The sequence below is a fragment of the Haliotis rubra genome, unplaced genomic scaffold (assembly GCF_003918875.1).
Source record: "Haliotis rubra isolate DU_JTF1 unplaced genomic scaffold, ASM391887v1 Scf1482, whole genome shotgun sequence".
NCBI classification, from domain to species: Eukaryota; Metazoa; Mollusca; class Gastropoda; order Lepetellida; family Haliotidae; genus Haliotis; species Haliotis rubra.
The window spans coordinates 32,211-55,861 of record NW_025765428.1 but is presented as its reverse complement, the minus strand read 5'-3'; the positions used below and the strand labels follow the sequence as shown (position 1 = coordinate 55,861).

Sequence of the window (23,651 nt, the reverse complement as noted above, 5' to 3'; positions counted from 1 at the left end):
CATATGCTACAAACAGTGAAACAGATATTCCTGTCTTATCTTATTCCAAGAGAAAACAGATTGTGTCAGTTTTGTACATCAAATGTAGTTGAACATGTGTTTCACTTTTTGTTGGTCTGTCCTTACTGCACTGATTTAAAGACAAAATGTCTACAGTATTTCCACACATATCCTAGTAGCTTTAACGTTAATTTGTTAAAGATTACTAAGAAGAATAATAATATTCGCATATTGGTATGTATACTCATGCCAATAATGGTTGTCACCCTCCCAACCCCGACCCCACCCCACCCCTCACCCCCACCCCACACACCCCCCACCAAAAAAAATTGAAGGGGTGACAACCATTATTCGCACATTGGTATGTATATCCATCATGATTTTGTATACAGAATACAACGTATGCAAACATTGTGATTGTATGCTATTACTGTTATCAGACTTTGTAGTTTACACCTGTGGCATCTTCGGTACTGGAAGACAAAAAGAGATTTGAGAGTGAACCCCACAACTTTATTTAATAATCCAACATTGCAATATATTCACGATATTTTCAAATGATAGCTTTGGTGTTTCAATATCAATATCACAGTAACTGCCTTGGTATTTTCAATATTAATATTACAGTTATTGCCTTGGTATGTTCAATACCAATGTTACAGATGCAGTCATGGTATATTCAATACAAGTGTTACTGATACAATCGTGGTATATTCAATACCAATGTTACAGATGCAGTCATGGTATATTCAATACCAATGTTACTGATACAATCATGGTATATTCAATACCAAAGTTACAGTTATTGTTCGTGGTATGGTCAATACAATGTTACAGATACAGTATTCAATACCACAGTGTTACTGATACAATCGTGGTATATTCAATACCAATGTTACAGATACAATCATGGTATGTCAATACCAGTGTTACTGATACAATCGTGGTATATTCAATACCAGCGTTACAGTTATTGCCTCGGTAATGTTTCAATGATTACAGATACAATCGTGGTATATTCAATACCAATGTTACGATACAATCACGGTATATTCAATACCAATGTTACTGATATATTCAATACAAGTGTTACTGTTATTGCGTATCGTGGTATATTCAATACCAATGTTACTGATACAATCATGGCTATACGTTCAATTCCAGTTATTGATACAATCGTGGTTATATTCAATACCAATGTTACTGATACAATCAATATCGTGGTATATTCAATACCAATGTTACTGATACAATCGTGGTATATTCAATACCAATGTTACTGATACAGTCGTGGTATATTCAATACCAGTGTTACTGATACAATCGTGGTATATTCAATACCAGTGTTGACTGATACAATCGTGGTATATTCAATACCAATGTTACTGATACAATCGTGGTATATTCAATACCAGTGTTACTGATACAATCGTGGTATATTCAATACCAATGTTACTGATACAATCGTGGTATATTCAATACCAGTGTTACTGATACAATCGTGGTATATTCAATACCGGTGTTACTGATACAATCGTGGTATATTCAATACCGGTGTTACTGATACAATCGTGGTATATTCAATACCGGTGTTACTGATACAATCGTGGTATATTCAATACCAGTGTTACTGATACAATCGTGGTATATTCAATACCGGTGTTACTGATACAATCGTGGTATATTCAATACCAATGTTACTGATACAATCGTGGTATATTCAATACCGGTGTTACTGATACAATCGTGGTATATTCAATACCAGTGTTACTGATACAATCGTGGTATATTCAATACCGGTGTTACTGATACAATCGTGGTATATTCAATACCGGTGTTACTGATACAATCGTGGTATATTCAATACCGGTGTTACTGATACAATCGTGGTATATTCAATACCGGTGTTACTGATACAATCGTGGTATATTCAATACCAGTGTTACTGATACAATCGTGGTATATTCAATACCAGTGTTACAGATACAGCCATGGTATATTCAATGCAAGCGTTACAGGTACTGCCTTGGTATATTCAATTACAATGTTACAGATACAACCATTGTATATTCAATACCAGTGTTACAGACACAGCATTGGTATATTCAATACCAACATTACAGATACAACCTTAGTATTTTCAAAATTAATATTACAGCTATTGCCTTGGTATGTTCAATACCAATGTTACTGATACAATCGTGGTATATTCAATACCAATGTTACAGATACAATCATGGTATATTCAATACCCGTGTTACAGTTATTGCCTTGGTATATTAAATACCAATGTTACTGATACAATCATGATCTATTCAATTCCAGTGTTACAGTTATTACCTTGGTATATTCAATGTAATGTCAATATTGCCGATAGAACCTTGGCATTTCCTGCCTTCATATGTTCAATAACAACTGCCCACATATTTTCTGTGGCAATTTCAGACTTACTGCCTTGCCATTTTCATTATAAATAATTAAAAGTTTCTACCTTGGTATTTCCAGTACCAATATTACAGCTACAACCTTGATATTTTCAGTATGAATATTTCCGATATAGCGATGGTATTTCCAATACCCCGATACCAGTAGACACTCTTTAGTGAATATGTATCGTTCTTTTCTAAGTCTTTTAGAAACATAAAGATAAGACCATGACTGCAGTATTTTATCAGGTACAAAGGAGATAATAAATAGAATATTGGATCTGTTCTTGTTAAACAACACTTTATCTCATCTCTTGACCTGACACAATCCTTTTTTCACGAGTGACAAAACGACAAGAACAAGTGAGCGACATCGGGTCACCGTGGAGGTGGGCAGGAACTAGGTCAGTGAGTGAGTGAGTTTTACGCCACATTCAGCAATATTCCAGCTATATGGCGGTCTGTAAATAATCGAGCCTGGGCCAGAGAACCTAGTGCTTAACAGCATGAGCATCGATCTCCGCAATTGGGAAACGATGGCATGTGTCAACCAGGTCAGCGTGTCTGACCACGCGATCCCGTTAATCGCCTCTTACGACAAGCATGGGTTACTGAAAATTAATTCTAGCCCAGATCTTCACGGATCGGAATTAGGTCAGAGAAGAAAAGTCACCTCTACTATGAAAAGAACGCTTTGTTATTTTTGTTTTGCCATATAAGAATCGCTGTCTAAGGAGGACGACGACGCGGTGTTTTTCTATATGTCAATGGACCACAGATCGCTTTGTAAGAAAAGGTTGGAAAGCATACCAATGTTTTCATCAAAAGTAAACGTTTATTTGGGGAATCAAAATTATAAAAAGTACCTCGTGTAGATCCGTATGTAAACCCGAGAGAGTGGAAGTGAAACCTCATGTAGGTATATGTAAAAACGGGATTGTGGAAATTATATTAGATGTTAAACCTCTCGTAAGTGTATGTAAACCTAAGGAAGCTGATGTGAAACCTCACCTAGGTGTCTGTAAACCCAAGGGCTCGGAAGTTAAACCTCATGTATGTATATGTAAACCCGAGGAAGCTGAGGTGAAACCTCAAATAGGTGTCTGTAAACCCAAGGGCATGGAAGTTAAACCTCATGTAAGTGTATATAAACCCGAGGAAGCAGAGGTGAAACATCACCTAGGTGAATGTAAACCCGAGAGAGTTGAAGTTAAACCTCACGTAGGTCTATGTAAATCTGAGAAAGTGGTAGTTAAACCTCACGTATGTGTATATAAAACCAAAAACTAGAAATTAAACCTCACGTGGGTGTATGTTAACCCAAGAGAGTGGGTGTGAAACCTCACGTGGGTGTATGTAAACCCGAGAGAGTGGGTGTGAAACCCACGTGGGTTAACGTGGGTTACGTGGGTTATGTAAACCCGAGAGAGTGGGTGTATGTAAACCCGAGAGAGTGGGTGTGAAACCTCACGTGGGTTAATGTAAACCCGGGTGTGAAACTTCACGTGGGTGTATGTAAACCCGAGAGAGTGGGTGTGAAACCTCACGTGGGTTAATGTAAACCCGAGAGAGTGGAAGTTAAACTTCACGTGGGTGTATGTATACCCGAGAGAGTGGGTGTGAAACCTCACGTGGGTTAATGTAAACCCGAGAGAGTGGAAGTTAAACTTCACGTGGGTGTATGTATACCCGAGTGTGAGAGTAAACCCGGAGTGGAAGTTAAACTTCACGTGGGTGTAATGTAAACCCGAGAGAGTGGAAGTTAAACTTCACGTGGGTGTATGTAAACCCGAGAGAGTGGGTGTGAAACCTCACGTGGGTTAATGTAAACCCGAGAGAGTGGAAGTTAAACCTCACGTGGGTGTATATGTAAACCCGATCACGTGGGTGTATATGTAAACCCGAGAGAGTGGGTGTGAAACCTCACGTGGGTTAATGTACGTAAGTTCCAGGCGAGTTGAAGTTTAATCTCACGTAGACACACTCAGCACAAGTGAAAGTTGTGTTTTTAGACACGTGATAAGTCTGGGATTTAATGAGATAAGGCCAACTGCTGTCCAAAACACACACAAGTGGCGAAGGCGATCTTTCTTATGTATATTTATCTAAAGATGGGTAGTTGTTGCCTCATAATCCATGGTACGTATACTTATATTTCTTTTCACATCATATATCGAAAATTTGATGCGACTTGTGTGTCGAGGTATGTTTTGGATACATTTGATGTCTGGTAAACTGGGGTTTTTCCGGTCCATGTGTACAACGAGCATGCATTCAATAAGTCTTTATTCATTACTTCAAAGGGACACAGGCTGTAGTGCATTTAAAGTTTACGTGAGCAGTTAGTAATCATTTACAAATTCTTTTCCATAATAATATTTTTCTTCAAGGTCACATGCAATGTAAAACACAACTTTGCAGATTCTGATACCTTTCGGTATGGACTTGCCGAAACAAATCATCAAAAATGCAAATTCAACTTATAAAGTTGAAAAATAACGCGATGAAAAAATCCGCTCGAAATCGGAGTTCAAACGATTCACTCATTTTCCCCCAGCGCTTGGGGGAACAGTGGTTTTAACAGCTGGGCTGCGCTGCTTTGGGCTGCGCTCATGGCACATGCGCAGTGAAATAGGTTCGCGCAGCTTGGAAGCGGGTTGTGCGGTGAATACTCGGCGAAGGCTTTGGTGTGAGCTATTTTTCTAATGTTTTGTTGATATTTCACAGGCAATATGTTATGACAGTAGATTACCGATTTACCTGTTTATATAATTTCATTTGTCTATTTCACCACACGTTCTTCTTACCGAGTCACTTTCTCAGTTCGATACTTGAAAGCAATATCATTATTTAGCGTTGACAGAATTTCTAACTGTGATATAGATATGTCGTTGTCACAGACAAAACTCAATGTCTGTTTTATTGACACCTATGTGTCTGCCTGCCTGTCTGCTAATGACAATATTCAATACACAACTTCGATCACTGACCACATGCAATTTGAACGTAACACCTATTAGGCTATACACCTAAAACGCATTGATTTATGTCCCGAGTTCGGTCTCTGTCACATTATTTAATTACACAGACAGGCAGGTGTGATACTTGTACACATGACATGTTATCACGTCTGTTGATTGCACAATGTTATACACAAAAAATGAGCATGTATTTACAAAACCCAACATCTCTATATACAAATGTATACACACAATGAGCCGTGAGGGCATCTGCAAATGAACCAGCCGTTACACTTGAGTGCACACCCACCCGCTCTGACTGGGTTCGGTATCCCGGCTGCTTCGTTTCTAGGGAAGTAAAGCCAGGTACAAAATATTGCACTTTTGATTTGCGATTGTACGCTTATAGTTTTGTTTATATGTTATTTCATAATCAGCAATGTATATTATATGTCATGAATAAGTGATAATTGTGTTTTAATTGTTGGTTGCATGTGACCTTTAAACTCATAGCGAAATTGATGTGTATTGCCAGATTCTGTAATATGTTAGTATCTGTTGATATGAAATATATATTCTTACACTTGGATGATTATGATTGCATGGCTTTAGGTTGTTCGTTCGTCGAGTCGTATAAACAGGACAGATTAGAAGGAAATGTAATTCATCCCCTACAGTATTAATTAGGGGTGGGTATTGCAGAGAATTTTCATATTGCGATATATTGCGATGCGAAAGCATATATTGCGATATTTATTGCAATATATTGCAAGAAGTTTTTTAAAAAAACCACCTACTAATACTCGAGTTAATGCTTGATTTATAAAGCAAAAACAAAACAAAATCATCATGTTTGATTAAGCTTTAATAAAAACTTTTAATCCTGACAAAATGTAAATAATATTTGGTACAAATGAAACAAGGCAATAGCCGAAGATTTCCGAGTGTTACGAAGTTTTCCGAATGCATGTCAAAATACCGGTTTTCGATCAGCGTATCGGAATACGTATCGTTTTCATGTCTGGACCGGTAAATACCGGTAAACCGGTTATATTGCGCAACCCTAGTATTAACGTTACATAACTGACATATTCTGTTTTCTCGTGGTATACCTGCCTACCTGCCGGTTTGAATAAATAATCCATGGGAAGGGCAACGAAACTGATCATGCATTATATCATAATAGTCTGCACTTCAGAAATGAACTCGTGAATGACCACAAATAGATATATGTTGACAGGTGAGAGATTGAGTAATGTTTTGTGCCGTTTTTATCAATATTCTAGTAAAACCATTGTTAGGTAGGAGGACCACAAACATGCTCCCACCTTGTGGCACTTCATGAGGTGGTACTGAAATTGCTTTCGTTCGCAAGTGCAATTTCCAAATATCGACCACTGACCTTGGGCTGGCTCTAAAGTGAGTGACTTTATTTTTACGCCGCTTTGAGCATTATTCCAGCAATATCACGGGGGTACACCAGAAATGGGGTTTAAACAATTTCCATGTGAGGAATCGAACCTCATCGGCGTAACGAGCGAACGCTTTAACCAGTAGACTACCCCATTGATCCGTTGGTTAATTACATTTCCTGTCAATGTTGAAACATACTAACGTATATGACATGTCATTGTATTCATCATCGGGTCGATATATTTGGTCATTTGTCCGTTGTTTAACGTTGCATTGAAAAAATTTCAAATGTGATGTTCGTGAGTAGATAAACGCGTCTGGAACCGGCTGTCACCTGCATTCTGTCAGTCGCAATTACAAGACAAGAAACACACACACATATACTGAGTAAGAGTATGTAAACATTGTAAGTTGTTGTTGATAATCATGGTGTTGTTTCGTGTCTTCATTTTCATCAAACGACCAAATGCCAATCAAAGATGTCTAAAAAATTATCATGATAATCGTTTGTTGTTTATTTTCAGGAATCGCTTTAATTCTGGTTGTACGGCTGTGTAGCAGTTTTCTATTGTCCGGTAAAGTAGCGTCTCTATTTCCCAGATCATCAAATCGCACCTAAATATTTAGATAACAATATGAGTGCGTAGAGATTTTATGGCGTTTTTTGTAATATTCCCGCAATATGTCATTGCGAGATACATCAGGTGAGGTGAGGTGAAATTGGGTTTTACGTCGTGCTTGAGAATATTTCGCTCATATGACGACGTGCATGCGTATGTGTATGTGCGGCTGCTTGTACTAGCCCAGACTGAAGCTGGTTTTATAGTGCTAGCTCACTGAGATACCATGCCGCAGTGAAGCATGAATACCCCACTGAGGCACATTATACTGACTCCGAGCCGACCAGTCCTTGTTGTACCCATTAATGTCGAGCGCCAGGCAGGGACCAACAAGTACTATATTTTAACGTCTTTTGGTATGACGCGGTCGGGGATCGAACCCGCGACCTTTCGCTCTCGAGGCGGACGCTCTAACCACTACACCATGGAGGCGGTCAGATACACCAGGAGGGACTTCATAATACATTGTACAGTATCGGGGAATCAAACCCAGTCCTTGGGGCTGACAAGTAAACCCCTTAGTCAAGAAACATAATCAGGGATTCGAACTCCGAAGTGTTGTATCGATATGCCGGTGGTTTGTAATGAATCGAATGTTGACCAGACAAACCGGTGATTCACGTCATGAACATCTATCCATGTAATTGAGTACGGCGGCATACGTCATATCAGCGAGTCTGATCACCCGATGATGTCAGTCACCTCTTGCACTAAGCATCAGCTGCTGCAGTGAATGAGTGAGTGTGGTTTTACGCCGCTTTTAGCTTTCGAGCACTATTACGGAGAGGTACACCAAGGCTTCACACCTTGTAGACATGTAGGGAATCGAACCCGGGTCTACGGCGTAACGAGTGAACGCTTTAACCACTAGGCTACCCAACCGCTCCGGGTTGCTGTAGATCAATATTCAACACGGGTCTTCACGGATGAGAGAAGATGAGTTCTGACTCAGTGATCTTACCGGCGCGCGGCCATTACATACGCCAACGCTGAACGTTGATCGAGCTGTGGTATCCGAATCGCGCAAGAATATATGCGCCCATGAATATTAGGTGAGGTGAGGTGAGGTGAGGTGAAATTGGGTTTAACGTCGTGCTTGAGAATATTTCGCTCATATGACGACGTGCATGCGTGTGTATGTGTATGTGCGGCTGCTTGTATTAGCCCAGACTTAAGCTGGTTTTATAGTGCTAGCCCACTGAGATACCATGCCGCAGTGAAGCATGAATACCCACTCAGACACATTATACTGACTCCGAGCCGACCAGTCCTTGTTGTACCCATTAATGCCAAGCACCAGGCGGGGACCAACAAGTACCATATTTTAACGTCTTTTGGTATGACGCGGTTGGGGATCGAACCCGCGACCTTCCGCTCTCCGGGCGGACGCTCTAACCACTACACCACGGAGGCGGCCTTCCATGAATATTACCGACTCACACACATTTCTGTTGTTTCAGATTTGAATTGTCTGGTTTGCGATGAAGTTCACGACCTAGCGGACTGTAAATTTAGTGATAGAAGATGTAGCGCGTATCAGGTGAGTACGAGTTCAGATCCATTTCAATAATGAACACAATTATTGGAAACTTCTTAAACGCCGAAAGGAAACAACGCCTTCAGAGCATTTGTAGTGCCTGAAATCCGAAAGTACTCAAGAATTAACAATTGAGAAAAAGTAACAAAAGAACACACACAAAAACCATAAAAGTATCACGCATCACTGGGTTTAGGACACTTGAGGCTATAAAGTTCCTAAATATTTGTTTGAAGCATTTTCATAATATTGTAGCTTTTACGTCCAAATTTCTTAGAAATAGAATCTAAAATCTTTGGTTTTAAAGATTTTAATGCCGTGATTGTGTATTCAATTCGATCCGATGCGATTAACACGCATATTTTCGTCAATTGTTCTGTCGGTCTACTCCCATTTGTGAGAACTCACAGTTGTGAGACTCCCAGTTATGAGACACTATAGTAGGTAATTAACAAAGAAAACACACCGTACTTCCCTGTTTGATAGAATGGATTAACCCTAGCTAATTACTGATAATTATGACTACTTAGAGAATAGTTTTAATTGATGTAATCTATATATTTATATGTACTTAAAAATATATTTATGCAATAGTCAATATCGATGACGTCACATCCTCCATTTCATTTTGTATTTTATGTTGCATGGGAGCGGTGTTAACATAAGCAGTAATACGTCACCAATCCCAACTCATTTTGATAAATAATAATAAAATATGTTTAAACCAAAAAGACTTTCAAACTTCATAATAGTCAATAAAAATGTGTTGTCATAATTACATATTCTTCTGAGTAAATAAAATATTTAATGAACTATTTCTTCTGTGTAAATATAATCTTTGATAATCTATTTCATTAATCTACTCATCAATGAACTATGCCTCCTGTGGGTGCTGGGCTGGGCTGATCCCACTTTCATTGTAGGGATGTGGAAACACCACCTATGTGCACTGAACCATTAATTAATGTGTCTCACAACTGGGAGTGCTCACAAATGGGAGGACACCGTTCTGTCACTAACATGAATATATACTCCCCATCAAACGTTTAGACTCACTAGTGTAAATGTAGCCACTTACTTCAGTCAACTGTTCTACACTGCGTTTTGCAAGCTATTCCATACTGTTTAAAGGTACTGTTTACACATGAACTGATGTATTGTAAAACAAATTCGTAGAGAAGAAAAGATTATTGTCATGGGTTCAGTAAATGGTGAAATTCAGTAAAAATTGGCGAATTCTTAACAAAACTTTACACCAAAACGCAGCTGTTCACATGCACGATATTTGCACGATTTTCAGCAATTTGATGCATGATCCTCGTGCAATTTGTCTGCATAGGGTTGGCAGTTGGTTCCCTCAAGTTAATGGAGAAATTCATCTTCGATGTAACCATAACATATAGTGAGTGGTTGTGTAAAGACGAGTTCACCTTCTCCTTACAGGCTTGCTATCTGGAAGTTCGTGGAGATCAGACATACCAACGGATAAAGGCGGGATGTGGATCTGTACCATCTGTCAGTTACGTTCAAACTTATTGTCTCATACAGTTACAGAACTCTATATGTTCACGCACGCACGCACGCACGCACGCACGCACGCACGCACACACACGGGCGATCCGGGTTACAATTGGTCTTCAGCAACCCATGCTTGTCGTAAGAGGCGACTAACAGGATCAGGTGGTCAGCCTTTCTAACTTTATTGACACATGTCATCGTTTCCAAATTGCGTAGACCGATACTCATGCTGTTGATCACTGGATTGCCTGGTCCAGACTCGATTATTTACAGACCGCCGCCATATAGCTGGAATATTGCTGAGTGCAGCACTAAACAACAAACAAACAAACACACAGTGTTGTTAGGGGCAACTGGACCGGATTGTCAGGCTGGTTGATATGAATACATGTCATTTATGCCAGTGGCATTTATCGATGCTCATGATGTCAATCACTTGATTATCTGACCGACCACACTGATACATTGCTTAAAGAGGCGCTAAACAAACTGTATTTGTATACTAGCCACATAAAGAAACTGTGCATTGTCAAAATATTATCCCAGTTCATAAGTACGATAACAATGTCAAAGGTACATATAAACTTTAATGGAGGGATCATGAGACCATAACAAGTCGGGAGAATTTCAATTGAAAAGTCAATCACAATGACGTCACGAGTCCACAAGCGGGACTCGGGTCAAACGACCATGTCACAAGCTCAATAACGGGTATGTCCACCATCGGCATTGAGAACAGCAGTGCATCGACGACGCATAGAGCCTATCAAACGTGCAAGGAGAGCTTGTGGGATGTCACGCCAGATTCTCTCAAGTTCTGTTGCAAGGTCAAGGACGTTATCTGGCGGATGAGGAAGACGGCGTAGACGTCGATCCATCTCGTCCCAAACATGCTCTATCGGGGAGAGATCCGGTGAATTTGCAGGCCAAGGCAGTAAGTCAACGTTGTGGTGTTGCAAGAAATCCATAGCAACCCTTGCCGTATGAGGGCGGGCATTGTCCTGTTGGAATGTTAACCCAGGGCCATGACGTTGCAGAAAAAGAATTGCCACAGATCGAAGAATCTGATCCCTGTGCGGGACGTCGTGGTCTGATCCCGTGATGACGTAACGTTGTCGAACTATGTTGGGGTGGATACGGTGAAGTCCTGGGATGGTTCGGGCAGTCATCACTGCATTCTGAAACCTGTGGCGAAGATGGGTCACCCTTATCCATCTGTCCTGTCTTGGCGTTGTTACACGTGGACGTCCAGAACGTGGCCGATCGATGACGTCATTTGTGTTCTGGTAGCGTCTCACCAGTGCAGAAATGGTGTTCCAGTGGCAGTGGAAATGTGCAGCCACTTGTCGTTGAGACATTCTCCCCACGGACCATCCCAATGGCCTCATGACGTTGTGCAGACGTGAGCCTTGGCATGCTATGCGTTTCAATAGCCGTTTAATGTTTTGAACAATCGCAGTGGCAGGGGTTGAGTTTTCCAAAGTGACAGTATTGTGTGGCATTCATTTGCTCTGTTTCTCTTTCCCGGAATGAAAGTGCAACAACGTATTGCACGTCTCAAGGACGAACCCACTGACGTCACGGAACGTGGCACGTGCATGCATGTTGGATACATGTCACTAATCTCTGAGTTTAAATACTTATGTGTCTACACAGGTTTGATAAATTTAGATTTTAAATTTTTGTATGCACAGTTTCTTTATGTGCCTAGTATAGTTTTTCTTATGCAGTTCGTACTGATGTTTCATTGTATTCAGGTCAACATTTATAAAATATTTCATTTGTGGTGTCCCCCGCCGTGATATTGCTGGAATATTGCTAAAAACGGCGTAAAACCATACTTACTCACTCACTCTAAAATATTTATGCGATTTTGTTTAGCCAAATTCACATCGCATTATTTCTCCATCACTGCTTCGTTTTTTTTATATAAGACCAGAAGAATTTACTTTAGTCTATTTCACTCGGACAAATAATGTTCTTACTTGTAGAACCCGATTCAAAATATTTATTTTCAATCTTAAGGATTAATTGTTTTCGATAACACGCTGGTCGAATTTGTTTTGAAGCTACAGCTGGTTTGCACCTTTCTAATTGTGTATAGGCAGTATCTTCTGTGGCGGAATACTCGTTCTGAAGAGTTGCGTCCCTTAGTTGTTCTAGGATCCTATGATTCTGTTTTCAACTCATGATTCTCGGTCAGTCAACTCCGTAACTGTGTTGTGGGATTTACTTGTTCAACTCCGGCACTTTCAATAAAATAAACACATTCACTGACTGCTTGCATTGTAGCATTGTCACAATCACCACGACAAGCGGTCAGACCATGACTTCTGTGACTATCCGGTCTTGTGCAACGGAGATTGTCGTGACTCCGATTCCTGTAATGAATACATCTGTAATTTACGTGAGTACAACCTTAAATGGACGATTAATGAGTGAGTGAGGGATTGAATGAGTGAGTTTTGTTTTACGCCGCTTTTAGCCATATTCCAGCAATATCACGGCGGGAGACACCAGAAATGGGTTTCACACATTGTACTCATGTGGGGAATCGAACCCGGGTCTTCGGCGTGACGAGCCAACGCTTTAGCCACTAGGCTACCCCACCGCCCCTGGGCGAGCAATGAGGATATAAGAGTGATCACATGGCAGGGAAGAGGGCATGTGGTGCCATGAACAAATTGTTACTTGATGCAGGGTATGATTAAAAAATATCACTTGTTTTGGGGATGATGAAAACATATTACTCGTTTTAAGGGTAGATGAAAAAATGTTACTTGTTTTAAGGGATGATGAAAACATTTTGCTTGTTTTAGGGGAAGATGAAAAACTGTTTCTTGTTTTTAGGGGATGATGAAAAAATATTACTTGTTTTAAGGGATGGTGAAAAAAAAAAATTAGTTGTTTTAGGGGAAGATGAAAAAATGTTTCTTGTTTTTAGGGGATGTTTCTTGTTTTAGGGATGATGATGATGAAAAATGTACTTGTTTTAAGGGATGATGAAAAAAAATATTAGTTGTTTAAGGGAAGATGAAAAATGTTTCTTGTTTTAGGGGATGATGAAAAAATGTTTCTTGTTTTTAGGGGATGATGAAAAAATATTACTTGTTTTAAGGGATGATGAAAAATGTTTGAAGAATGTTACGTTTCTTATGTTACTTGATTTTATTGGGTATGGAAACATATTACTTGTTGTAGGGCATTATGAAGAAATTTTACTTGTTTTAAGGGGATATGAAAAAAGAATAATTACTTACTATAGGGTATGATGAAATGTTAATTGTTTCCAGGAGTGATGATGGAAAAATATTACTTTTTAATGAAAAATTAAAAATGTTACTTGTTTTAGGGGGGGTATATGTTAATGAAAATACGTCACTTGTTTTAAGGGAGTATGAAACATTACTTGCTTAAATGTTAATTGTTTCCGAGGTCGGGCAGACATCTTACTAGTTTTGGGTATGATGAAAAAGGTTTGAATAATGTTACTTGTTTAATGTTATAAGACAAAATATTACTTGTTTTAAGGGAAAATATTATGCTTGTTTTAAGGGGTGTGAGACATTTGCACTCGTTTCCCGGGTCATACAAAATGTTACACACTAGTATTTGGTAGGTGAGGTGAGGTGAGGTGAAATTGGGTTTAACGTCGTGCTTGAGAATATTTCGCTCATATGACGACGTGCATGCGTGTGTATGTGTATGTGCGGCTGCTTGTACTAGCCCAGACTGAAGCTGGTTTTATAGTGCTAGCCCACTGAGATACCACGCCGCAGAGAAGCATGAATACCCCATTCAGACACATTATACTGACTCCGAGCCGACCAGTCCTTGTTGTACCCATCAATGACGAGCGCCAGGCAGGGACCAACAAGTACCATATTTTAACGTCTTTTGGTATGACGCGGTCGGGGATCGAACCCGCGATCTTCCGCTCTCCGGGCGGACGCTCTAACCACTACACCACGGAGGCTGTCAGTATTTGGTAGGTGACATATGATGCCTTGTAAAGTAAAGCGATATTATCAATGACCCCAAAATATGATTGCCATGGCTTTGGTTTTAGCATTGTATGGGCATTATGAGCCTACAACAACTGTGAAACCAACAACGATGAAAACCATTGTGAAAACGGTGCCTACAACAACGGAAACAACCACTGCAACCACTACAATAATGTCGTCCACAAAGAACAGACAACCACAAGTGGGACAACAAAACAAGTCTCAACAACAAAGACATTACCAACGTCATTGACATTCGGTTCCTCCACCAACAGCGTTGTTTCCACAACAACTGCATCGACGCCCACAGATACTGTTACAACTGCAACATCTCCGTCCCCGAAACAGCCGACAAGTACAAGCGGGACAACAACACAGACGGTAACAACGTCATCGACATTCGGTTCCTCCACCAACAGCGCCATTTCCACAACAACTGCATCGACGCCCACAGATACTGTTACAACTGCAACATCTCCGTCCCCGAAACAGCCGACAAGTACAAGCGGAACACAGACGGTAACAACGTCTCCCACTAACAACGGCGTTACAACAAACGCAACTGTACCTCAAACAACAAAAAGAACAACAGGAGGTAAGACATTTCAATAAAATATAATTCTATAGGTCACATGAATGATTCAGCTTCAATGTGTGTGCGCATGCGAGAGTGTGCACGCGCGCGTGCGTGCATGTGCGTGTGCGGGTGTTTGAGTGGTCCACTGTGGAAGCTTGGCAATTAGCACCACTACTCGATCAATACAAAGCACAAAACACCAATAATAGAATACACAAAACAAAGAAGGTGGTGTGTGAGACATGAATCTCCAAGCTTCCATGCGTGTGTGTGTGCGTACGTATGTCCGTGTGCGTGCGTGCTGGCGTATGTTTGAATAAGACTTGGCAGTTAGATCGTGTACACAAAAACCTAACAAACCAACACAATACAAAGAAAGAAGGTGTTGAGTTATTAAGACACAGACAGTGATACTTAAGTTGAAAACTTTTAATAAAATTTGAAACAAAAATATACACGCAATACATCCAGCCACAATCTTGTACTACAGATCAACACAAAGTATCATCATCTGAACCTGCATAGCGATAAACGTCATCGGTTCCCAATTGCGCAGATCGATGATCATGCTGTTGATCACTGGATTGTCTGGTCCAGACTCGATTTTCGTTTTTACAGACCGCCGCCAACAGAATATTGCACAGTGCAGCGTAATAACTAAATTCATCACTCACTATTTGTCATAGCGATAAACGTTAAAAGAACGAAATGTATGAACCCTAAGTGACAGAAGTAACAGACACAGCAGGAATATTATTATTATTATTAATTGTGTCCTATTTTTAGTTTTGTATCATTTTAAATGTAGGGGTGGGCGATAATACCAGTTAGCCGGTATATTGCAATTCGAACTTCACAATACGATATATTGCGGTACACTTTTCGCGAACCGGTTCACCCGATACGATCGGTAATTTTCGTCATGTAGTCAAAACTACTAACACCATTTGTATTCCCTTTATATTATTAAACATTAATAATTTTGAGAATGTTTATTGATCATATTATTGAATTTGCGTGACTTTTAAACCATATAAATAAAAACAAATAGATTGGTACCGGCACTCGTTGTAAGGATAGACAAACCAAAATGGCGGACGCCGCTGCAGACGCTTTTTCTCGGGTTCTAAACTTTAGAGCGAAGTCTTCAATTTGGAAACATTTTCAATTGATCTCTTGTACAATCACATCTGAGTCCTGACAGTGGCCAGTGGCATTGTTTCCAAATAAAGGAAACAGTAGTTTCACTACCTTCAACCATGTGTGACACTTTCACAATACATCACATATCACAATATACTGCAATATATATTGCAATACGCCAACACATATCGCAATATATCGCAGTACGAAAATTTTGGCAATACCCAACCTTACTTATAACTATTGTTTGTAATACCTATGAGACACGAATCTCCCAGCTTCCATGTGTGTGTTGTGTGCGTGCGTGCGTGCGTGCGTGCTTGTATGGTTGAATGACACTTCGCAGTTAATACCAGTACACAAGAACCAAACAAAAAAACAACACAAAATAAGGAAAGATGACGGTGTTTGAGACACGAATCTCCCAGCCTCCACTTGGGATCGTTATACATCATTATTCCGCCTCGTCCTATATCACCAATGGGTCTGTTTGTACTCACTCAAATAAAGTGATTAAGCTTTGGTCCACGTTGCTGTCAATGAACCAGTGATAATCTACAATATATACGTTATATAGTCTCCCTGACGTTACCCCAGACAGTGTTACAAACTGCTTAAAACTTTCGATGAGATGTGTAACCAATTGGACTTCAAAAGTTAGATCCATATTATTCCTGAGCGTGTTCTCGAATGTTTGGATAAACCAAGGCGTCGGAGATGTGAGATTATTTATGTACATCTTCAAACAGAGAGTTAATTCTATCACCTATCAAACATGACATACAGAAATCAGTAATTCCAAGCACCTCTATCATTTCTCACAACTTAAACACCACGAGAACCTAGAATTATACATAACAGAATTGAAATACCATCATTTGATCCAGGCATTCTGTTAATTTCGAATATCCAACAACGTCAAAGTCAACAAATATAGGAATAACACCAGTAACAGAATTTTACTGTCCACGCTGTGATGCTCGGGAAATTGAAAATGAAAACCATGTTTTTTTTCATATGTCAGAAATATCAGCATATACGAGATGAATACCTCTCGCAGCTACAAAATGCTTATAATGGACAACTAACTATTTCAGCTATTTTCAAGTCTAAAAACCGTCACGTAATCCATATAACTGCTTTGTTCCTTCGCCATATCTTCAAACTTGGAGCAACCTTTGTACACCGATATTGACCACTGTTAATTTATTCAAATGAATGGTAATTAGGAAATAAAGTTGCGAGCTTTACATCTTTCTAAGATGCTAAATTTAATACTTTCTAAGGATAATTACGATTAATTTAAGGCAGAAAACAAACGACGGTGTCGCTGACCTAAATTAAGAATCCTCGCACAGGGCTAACTGGGGCGCTGTTCTATTGATGTGTCTGCCCCCTACGTTAAGACGAACGTTACCAGAAAAAAACAGATGATAACAGTTTGATGACGGTTTACGTTCGGATTAAATATCTTTTCTGAATTATCTTAATTACATCTTTCATTAACGTAAACCATATGGGGCAATATGAACGTCGCATTTCTATTACCAACGTAAGTTTAGATCAGTACATTCAGATGAAGCTGAGTAGTCAAGCGACATTCCACGATTGCATTGTGGGAATGTAAACATTGCGAACGTTACCGTGTCGCTGAAAACTTGTGAGTCGAATTGAGACATTTTAACCGTGGTAAAACATAAACGTAATGTTTCCACCAGTGATGTTAGCTGCGTGAAGCAACTGCAGAAACTGTATTATAGGCCACTAGGCCCCACAGACCCTCGTGTCTTTGAGAGGATTAAAGATTTGAAAAATATGAGATGACCCTCGGCTCGAAATGCCTCACAGTACAATACATAATGAATGTATTTAGGAGATAAATCATTATCGACATTGTAAACACAAAATTCATTTGGAACCGACGGCTTTAAAAATGAAATCCACACTTCAAATACTTTTAACACCCGGAAATGTCTGCTCTTGTAAACACAAAAGTACCAAAAGGTCCACACACGTTTTTTCTGTCTGCACTCACTGACATCGAGTACGGGTACAGCAGTGAAATGTCATCAGCCGGCCGTTTTGGCTGTCTCCCTATGGTGGCATTTGGAACTGCTCATTTGTGACGTCATTCGGACTTTACGTCACAATATGATTTTAATGACGTCATAACAGCTGACGACGTAACAATACAATGGTGTGAGCGATGTTTGTATGTATTAATACGCAGCGAATTTCCGGGAATCGAATACCATTTGATCACGTTTTTCAACCAATCAGATTAAAGAACACAGTGACTTTTGGTTTACAATGTACTGTGAGGCATTTCGTGTCGGGGGTCATCTCAAAAAAAATATTTTTCTTAATCTTTAATCTTCGCAAAGACACGAGGGCCTGTGCTAGGCCCGCATTGCAAATAAAATTGTCTGTCTGGCTGTCTCACTAATGTGTCTGTGTTCCAGTGTCCTGCGCGACCTGCAGTGGCCCGATGTGTGGTTACAGCCCCATCCAGCCTGTAGTTCAATGTCCAGGGGATGCACCTTACTGCATGAACAGTGTTGAAAACCACCTAGATGCCTCTAAAACAATTACGAAAGCGTGAGTCATAACCATCATGACCATATCACCTCGTGCCTGGATTATAACCATCCCTGGCTTCCAGTGTCCATCTAACAATTTAGTGCTAATTAACCTCCTGGCTTCCATTTGTTTTTTTATCTCTTTCTAAATGCCACCATTGTTACCTCATTAATCATGCCTGGATTAACAACCCCTGCCCTCCACTTCCCCATCTACTAATTTAGTGACAATTAACTACTGGTTTCCCTTGTTATCTCATAACTGTTGTTGCTTTCACATATTATAACGGTAATGCTATTTTTGAGGGCATTATCTTTTGCAGAAGCCCGAAGTCTACCATTAAATGCCCGACGAAGGAGGGCAGTTGAAAAAAGACCGAGGGCTTCTGCAAATGATAATGCCCTCAATATTAGCATTACCGTTATTATTGCTAAAATACATGGAATTTGTGTTGAAAAGAAAAAGGAAACAATGAAGGAATTTGACTGTAAGTTTACTCAAAACCAACTTCTGACGGGTTTGACTGCCCGAATGCAATTACGTCATCGAACAATTCAAGTGACGTCACAACAGAAAGTGACGATATTCGACCTTGGCCTTTGACAAGACCATAGTCTGCAACATGTCAAACTATGTCAGTGTTCGGTTTTGGTCCAACAACAACGTTAATAGTGCAATTGTTGAGGTTAGCACCAACAAGAAAGCCAATATGACCGCTATTTAAAGCGGGAATTCGGGTTCCTTTGAATTGTTTGACCCAGAATATCTGCCAGTCGAAAGCCAATGTCGAATGAGCCGTAAGCCCATGCACCCACTATGACGTCACTTGACAACAGAACTGATAGTGGCCCATCGTTAAGGTTGAGCGGTCCAATATCATTTGCAGCGGCCCGCAAATATCTGATAATGGGAGGGCCGTTTCATGATAATTCCATGTGTTTTAGCTATAATATAAGGGTAATGCTATATTTGAGGGCATTATCATTTGCAGAAGCCCGAGGTCTTCCATTAACTGCCCGACGAAGGAGGGCAGTTGAAAAAGACCGAGGGCTTCTGCAAATGATAATGCCCTCAAAAATAGCATTACCGTTATTATTGCTAAAATACATGGAATTTGTGTTGAAAAGAAAAAGGAAACAATGAAGGAATTTGACTGTAAGTTTACCCAAATCAACTTCTGACGGGGTTGACTGCCCGAATGCAATTACGTCATCGAACAATTCAAGTGACGTCACAACAGAAAGTGACGATATTCGACCTTGGCCTTTGACAAGACCATAGCCTGCAACATGTCAAACTATGACAGTGTTCGGTTTTGGTCCATCAACAGTCTTAATAGTGCAATTGTTAAGGTTAGCACCAACAAGAAAGCCAATATTACCGCTATTTAAAGCGGGAATTCGGGTTGCTTTGACTTGTTTGACCCAGAATATCTGCCAGTCGAAAGCCAATTAATGTCGAACTATGACGTCACTTGACAACAGAACTGATAGTGGCCCGTCGTTAAGGTTGAGCGGTCCAATATCATTTGCAGCGGACCGCAAATTTCTGATAATGGGAGGGCCGTTTCATGATAATTCCATGTATTTTAGCTTTAAACATATATAGCTGCCTGCTTCCTAATTCTTTCATTCACCTGATGCAGGAGTAAGAATATACTCCGAAACGTCGTGTCCATCACAATAAAGAAGTTGACATCCATAAAATTCTTGTCTCCATATTAAGAGGTCAGGTGAAGTTGGGTTTTACGTCGTGCTTGAGAATATTTCGCTCATATGACGACGTGCATGCGTGTGTATGTGTATGTGCGGCTGCTTGTACTAGCCCAGACTTAAGCTGGTTTTATAGTGCTAGCCCACTGAGATACCATGCCGCAGTGAAGCATGAATACCCCACTCTGACACATTATACTGACTCCGAGCCGACCAGTCCTTCTTGTACCCATTAATGCTGAGCGCCGGTCGGGGATCGAACCCGCGACCTTCCACTCTCCGGGCGGACGCTCTAACCTCTACACCACGGAGGCGGTCTTCCATATTAAGATGACTTAGATATACAAGGATGGCGATAAGCTGCCACTGCTATATATTGTTCAAAACCGCATTCGGCAAAGCATAGATACAACAGAAGTCTGCCTCATAGTCCCTAAGCTTTGTTATCCCTTCCACCAAGCCATGCAAGATTGTGTTCTAGATTAAAATCGTCCGGAAATAGATATAGCAACATTTACACTTTCAAATGTTCCCATATTCGTTTCCATGAGAACATATTTTCAGAGACTAAGCGTAAATGTAATACAACAGATAAAATGTTCTTGTTGCTTGAAATGTTCCTGTTGTTTGATTGTTCCTGTTGCTTGAAATGTTCCTGTTGTTTGAAGTGTTCTTGTTAGAAATGTTCCTGTTGTTTGAAATGTTCCCGTAGTTTGAAATGTTCCCGTGGTTTGAAATGTTCCCGTTGTTTGAAATGTTCCCGTAGTTTGAAATGTTCTAGTTGTTTGAAATGTTCCCGTTGTTTGAAATGTTCCCGTTGTTTGAAATGTTCCCGTGGTTTTAGTTGTTTGAAATGTTCCCGTTGTTTGAAATGTTCCCGTTGTTTGAAATGTTCCCGTGTTCCCGTAGTTTGAAATGTTGTTCCCGTGTTGTTTGAAATGTTCCCGTTGTTTGAAATGTTAGTTGTTTGAAATGTTCCCGTTGTTTGAAATGTTCTAGTTGTTTGAAATGTTCCCGTTGTTTGAAATGTTCCCGTGGTTTGAAATGTTCCCGTGGTTTGAAATGTTCCCGTGGTTTGAAATGTTCTAGTTGTTTGAAATGTTCCCGTTGTTTGAAATGTTCCCGTGGTTTGAAATGTTCTAGTTGTTTGAAATGTTCCCGTTGTTTGTTGTTTGAAATGTTCCCGTTGTTTGAAATGTTCCCGTTGTTTGAAATGTTCTAGTTGTTTGAAATGTTCCGTGGTTTGAAATGTTCCCGTTTGAAATGTTCCCGTGGTTTGAAATGTTCCCGTTGTTTGAAATGTTCCCGTTGTTTGAAATGTTCTAGTTGTTTGAAATGTTCCCGTTGTTTGAAATGTTCCCGTTGTTTGTTTCCCGAAATGTTCTTGTTTGAAATGTTGTTTGAAATGTTCCCGTTGTTTGAAATGTTCCCGTTGTTTGAAATGTTCCCGTGGTTTGAAATGTTCTAGTTGTTTGTGTTCCGTTGTTTGAAATGTTCTAGTTGTTTGAAATGTTCCCGTTGTTTGAAATGTTCCCGTTGTTTGAAATGTTCCCGTTGTTTGAAATGTTCCCGTTGTTTGAAATGTTCTAGTTGTTTGAAATGTTCCCGTGGTTTGAAATGTTCCCGTTGTTTGAAATGTTCCCGTTGTTTGAAATGTTCCCGTTGTTTGAAATGTTCTAGTTTGAAATGTTCCCGTTGTTTGAAATTTCCCGTAGTTTGAAATTCTCCTGTAGTTTGAAATGTTCTTGTTGTTTGAACTAAACAGATGCGCTACTGTGGAGGAATGTAAGACAAAATGGTGGCACCAAACCTCGGACAGGAGCGAGTGCACGGGTCTTAACGTAGCTGTTCCTGTAAATGACGACTTTACATGCCACTTCTGTTGCGTCAAAGACAACTGCAACAAACCTGTAGTTCCTGCTCTGGATTCCCTGTTCCGGGGTTGACCAAGCCGCAAGTCGACATTCTTGTTAATGTTGTTTCAATAAAATGTTACCGATGACACTACGACTTCAACCCTTCCCATGTGTGTTTCAGTTCAAATAGTTCCTCGCTGCGCTGGACAGTGAAGTAGCCTAATGTTCAAAGCGTTCGCGTTTCACGCCAAAGGCCCGGATGCGATTCCCAATATGTGTCAAACCCATTTCTTGTGTCCCCCGCCGTGACAGTGTTGGGATTTTGCTAAAGGCAGTGTGAAACCATAGTCACTGAAACATTATGGCACTTATAAAAGAAAGTGCAGGTATTGCGTCAGTGTCTCTACAAGTCTGGTGATGACAATGATGGTGATGATGATTATGATGATGGTGATGATGATTTGGAGATTTTACGTGGTTTGATAGTGCTAGTCCAACGACACACCCAGGTCAGACACATACTTCAAGCCGACAAGTCTCTGTTTTGTCCAATTGATCCAACCGCTATCCAAGGAAACAAGACAGTTCCATCTCTTAAGAATACAGAAAATGCTGATTACAGTGCAAAAATCACACATACACCATGGCTGTTACGGAATAAGTCGAGTGGTCCCGAACGTACCCGAGTATCTGTAGCCATAAATAAGAGAAGAAAGGCAGGTAGTTCCGTTTTCCTTTATACAGCAATATCAAATGACAATGTCATCAACAGTGAAGGCAGAATCCGATAAATGATGTAAAACATACGAAAACGAAAACAATCACGATAGGCAATAAATATGTTAGAAACCATCTTAAAACAAGCACATCATATACATATTGATAGAGTTACCAAAGAAACAAACCTTAGCAACTCGACCTTGTTTTGACTGTGTAAATTATTAACTACAGGCCTAAACGGTTCCTACACCACGAGCTCCTCCACAGGGTCGTTCAAGCATCTCCAATGCGAGTACTTTTGTTTGGACCGAATACATGTACTAGTATATGTTCGGGCGCTCTATTTGTTTTAGCACAATACAAGCATTTATCGCCCAAGCAGCCTTTGCCCCTGATGGGTGCGTGATCTTCGCTAGGAATTCGTGTGGTTGTTGTGACAAGGCCTAAAATATACATGCATTTAACGTCCGAAAACACCCTTTGCCCTTGATGGGTGCGTGATCTTCCCTAAAAAGTCTTGTGGTTGTTGTGAATGGGACTAAAACACTTACATCAAGAAAACATTTTTTATTGATCAGTCCG

General features: G+C 40.1%; 1 protein-coding gene across 1 annotated transcript; it reads left to right on the top strand.

Annotated features, from left to right (window-relative positions):
• The first annotated feature begins 7,481 nt into the window (after positions 1 to 7,481).
• Positions 7,482 to 22,497, top strand: LOC124269863 (integumentary mucin C.1-like). The gene is made up of 4 exons (XM_046704914.1): positions 7,482 to 7,503; positions 14,564 to 15,076; positions 18,664 to 18,799; positions 22,259 to 22,497. Exons 1-4 carry the CDS (start codon positions 7,482 to 7,484, stop codon positions 22,437 to 22,439), a joined length of 852 nt encoding a protein of 283 aa, XP_046560870.1. The 3' UTR covers positions 22,440 to 22,497.
• Positions 22,498 to 23,651: the final 1,154 nt, after the last annotated feature.

Excerpts from the sequence above, each read along its gene's own strand:
- LOC124269863 (XM_046704914.1), top strand. The coding sequence starts at position 7,482 with ATGTCATTGCGAGATACATCAG. Across the intron at positions 15,077-18,663 it reads AACAAAAAGAACAACAGGAG|TGTCCTGCGCGACCTGCAGT; the intron begins GTAAGACATTTC and ends TCTGTGTTCCAG. Across the intron at positions 18,800-22,258 it reads TCTAAAACAATTACGAAAGC|ATGCGCTACTGTGGAGGAAT; the intron begins GTGAGTCATAAC and ends TGAACTAAACAG.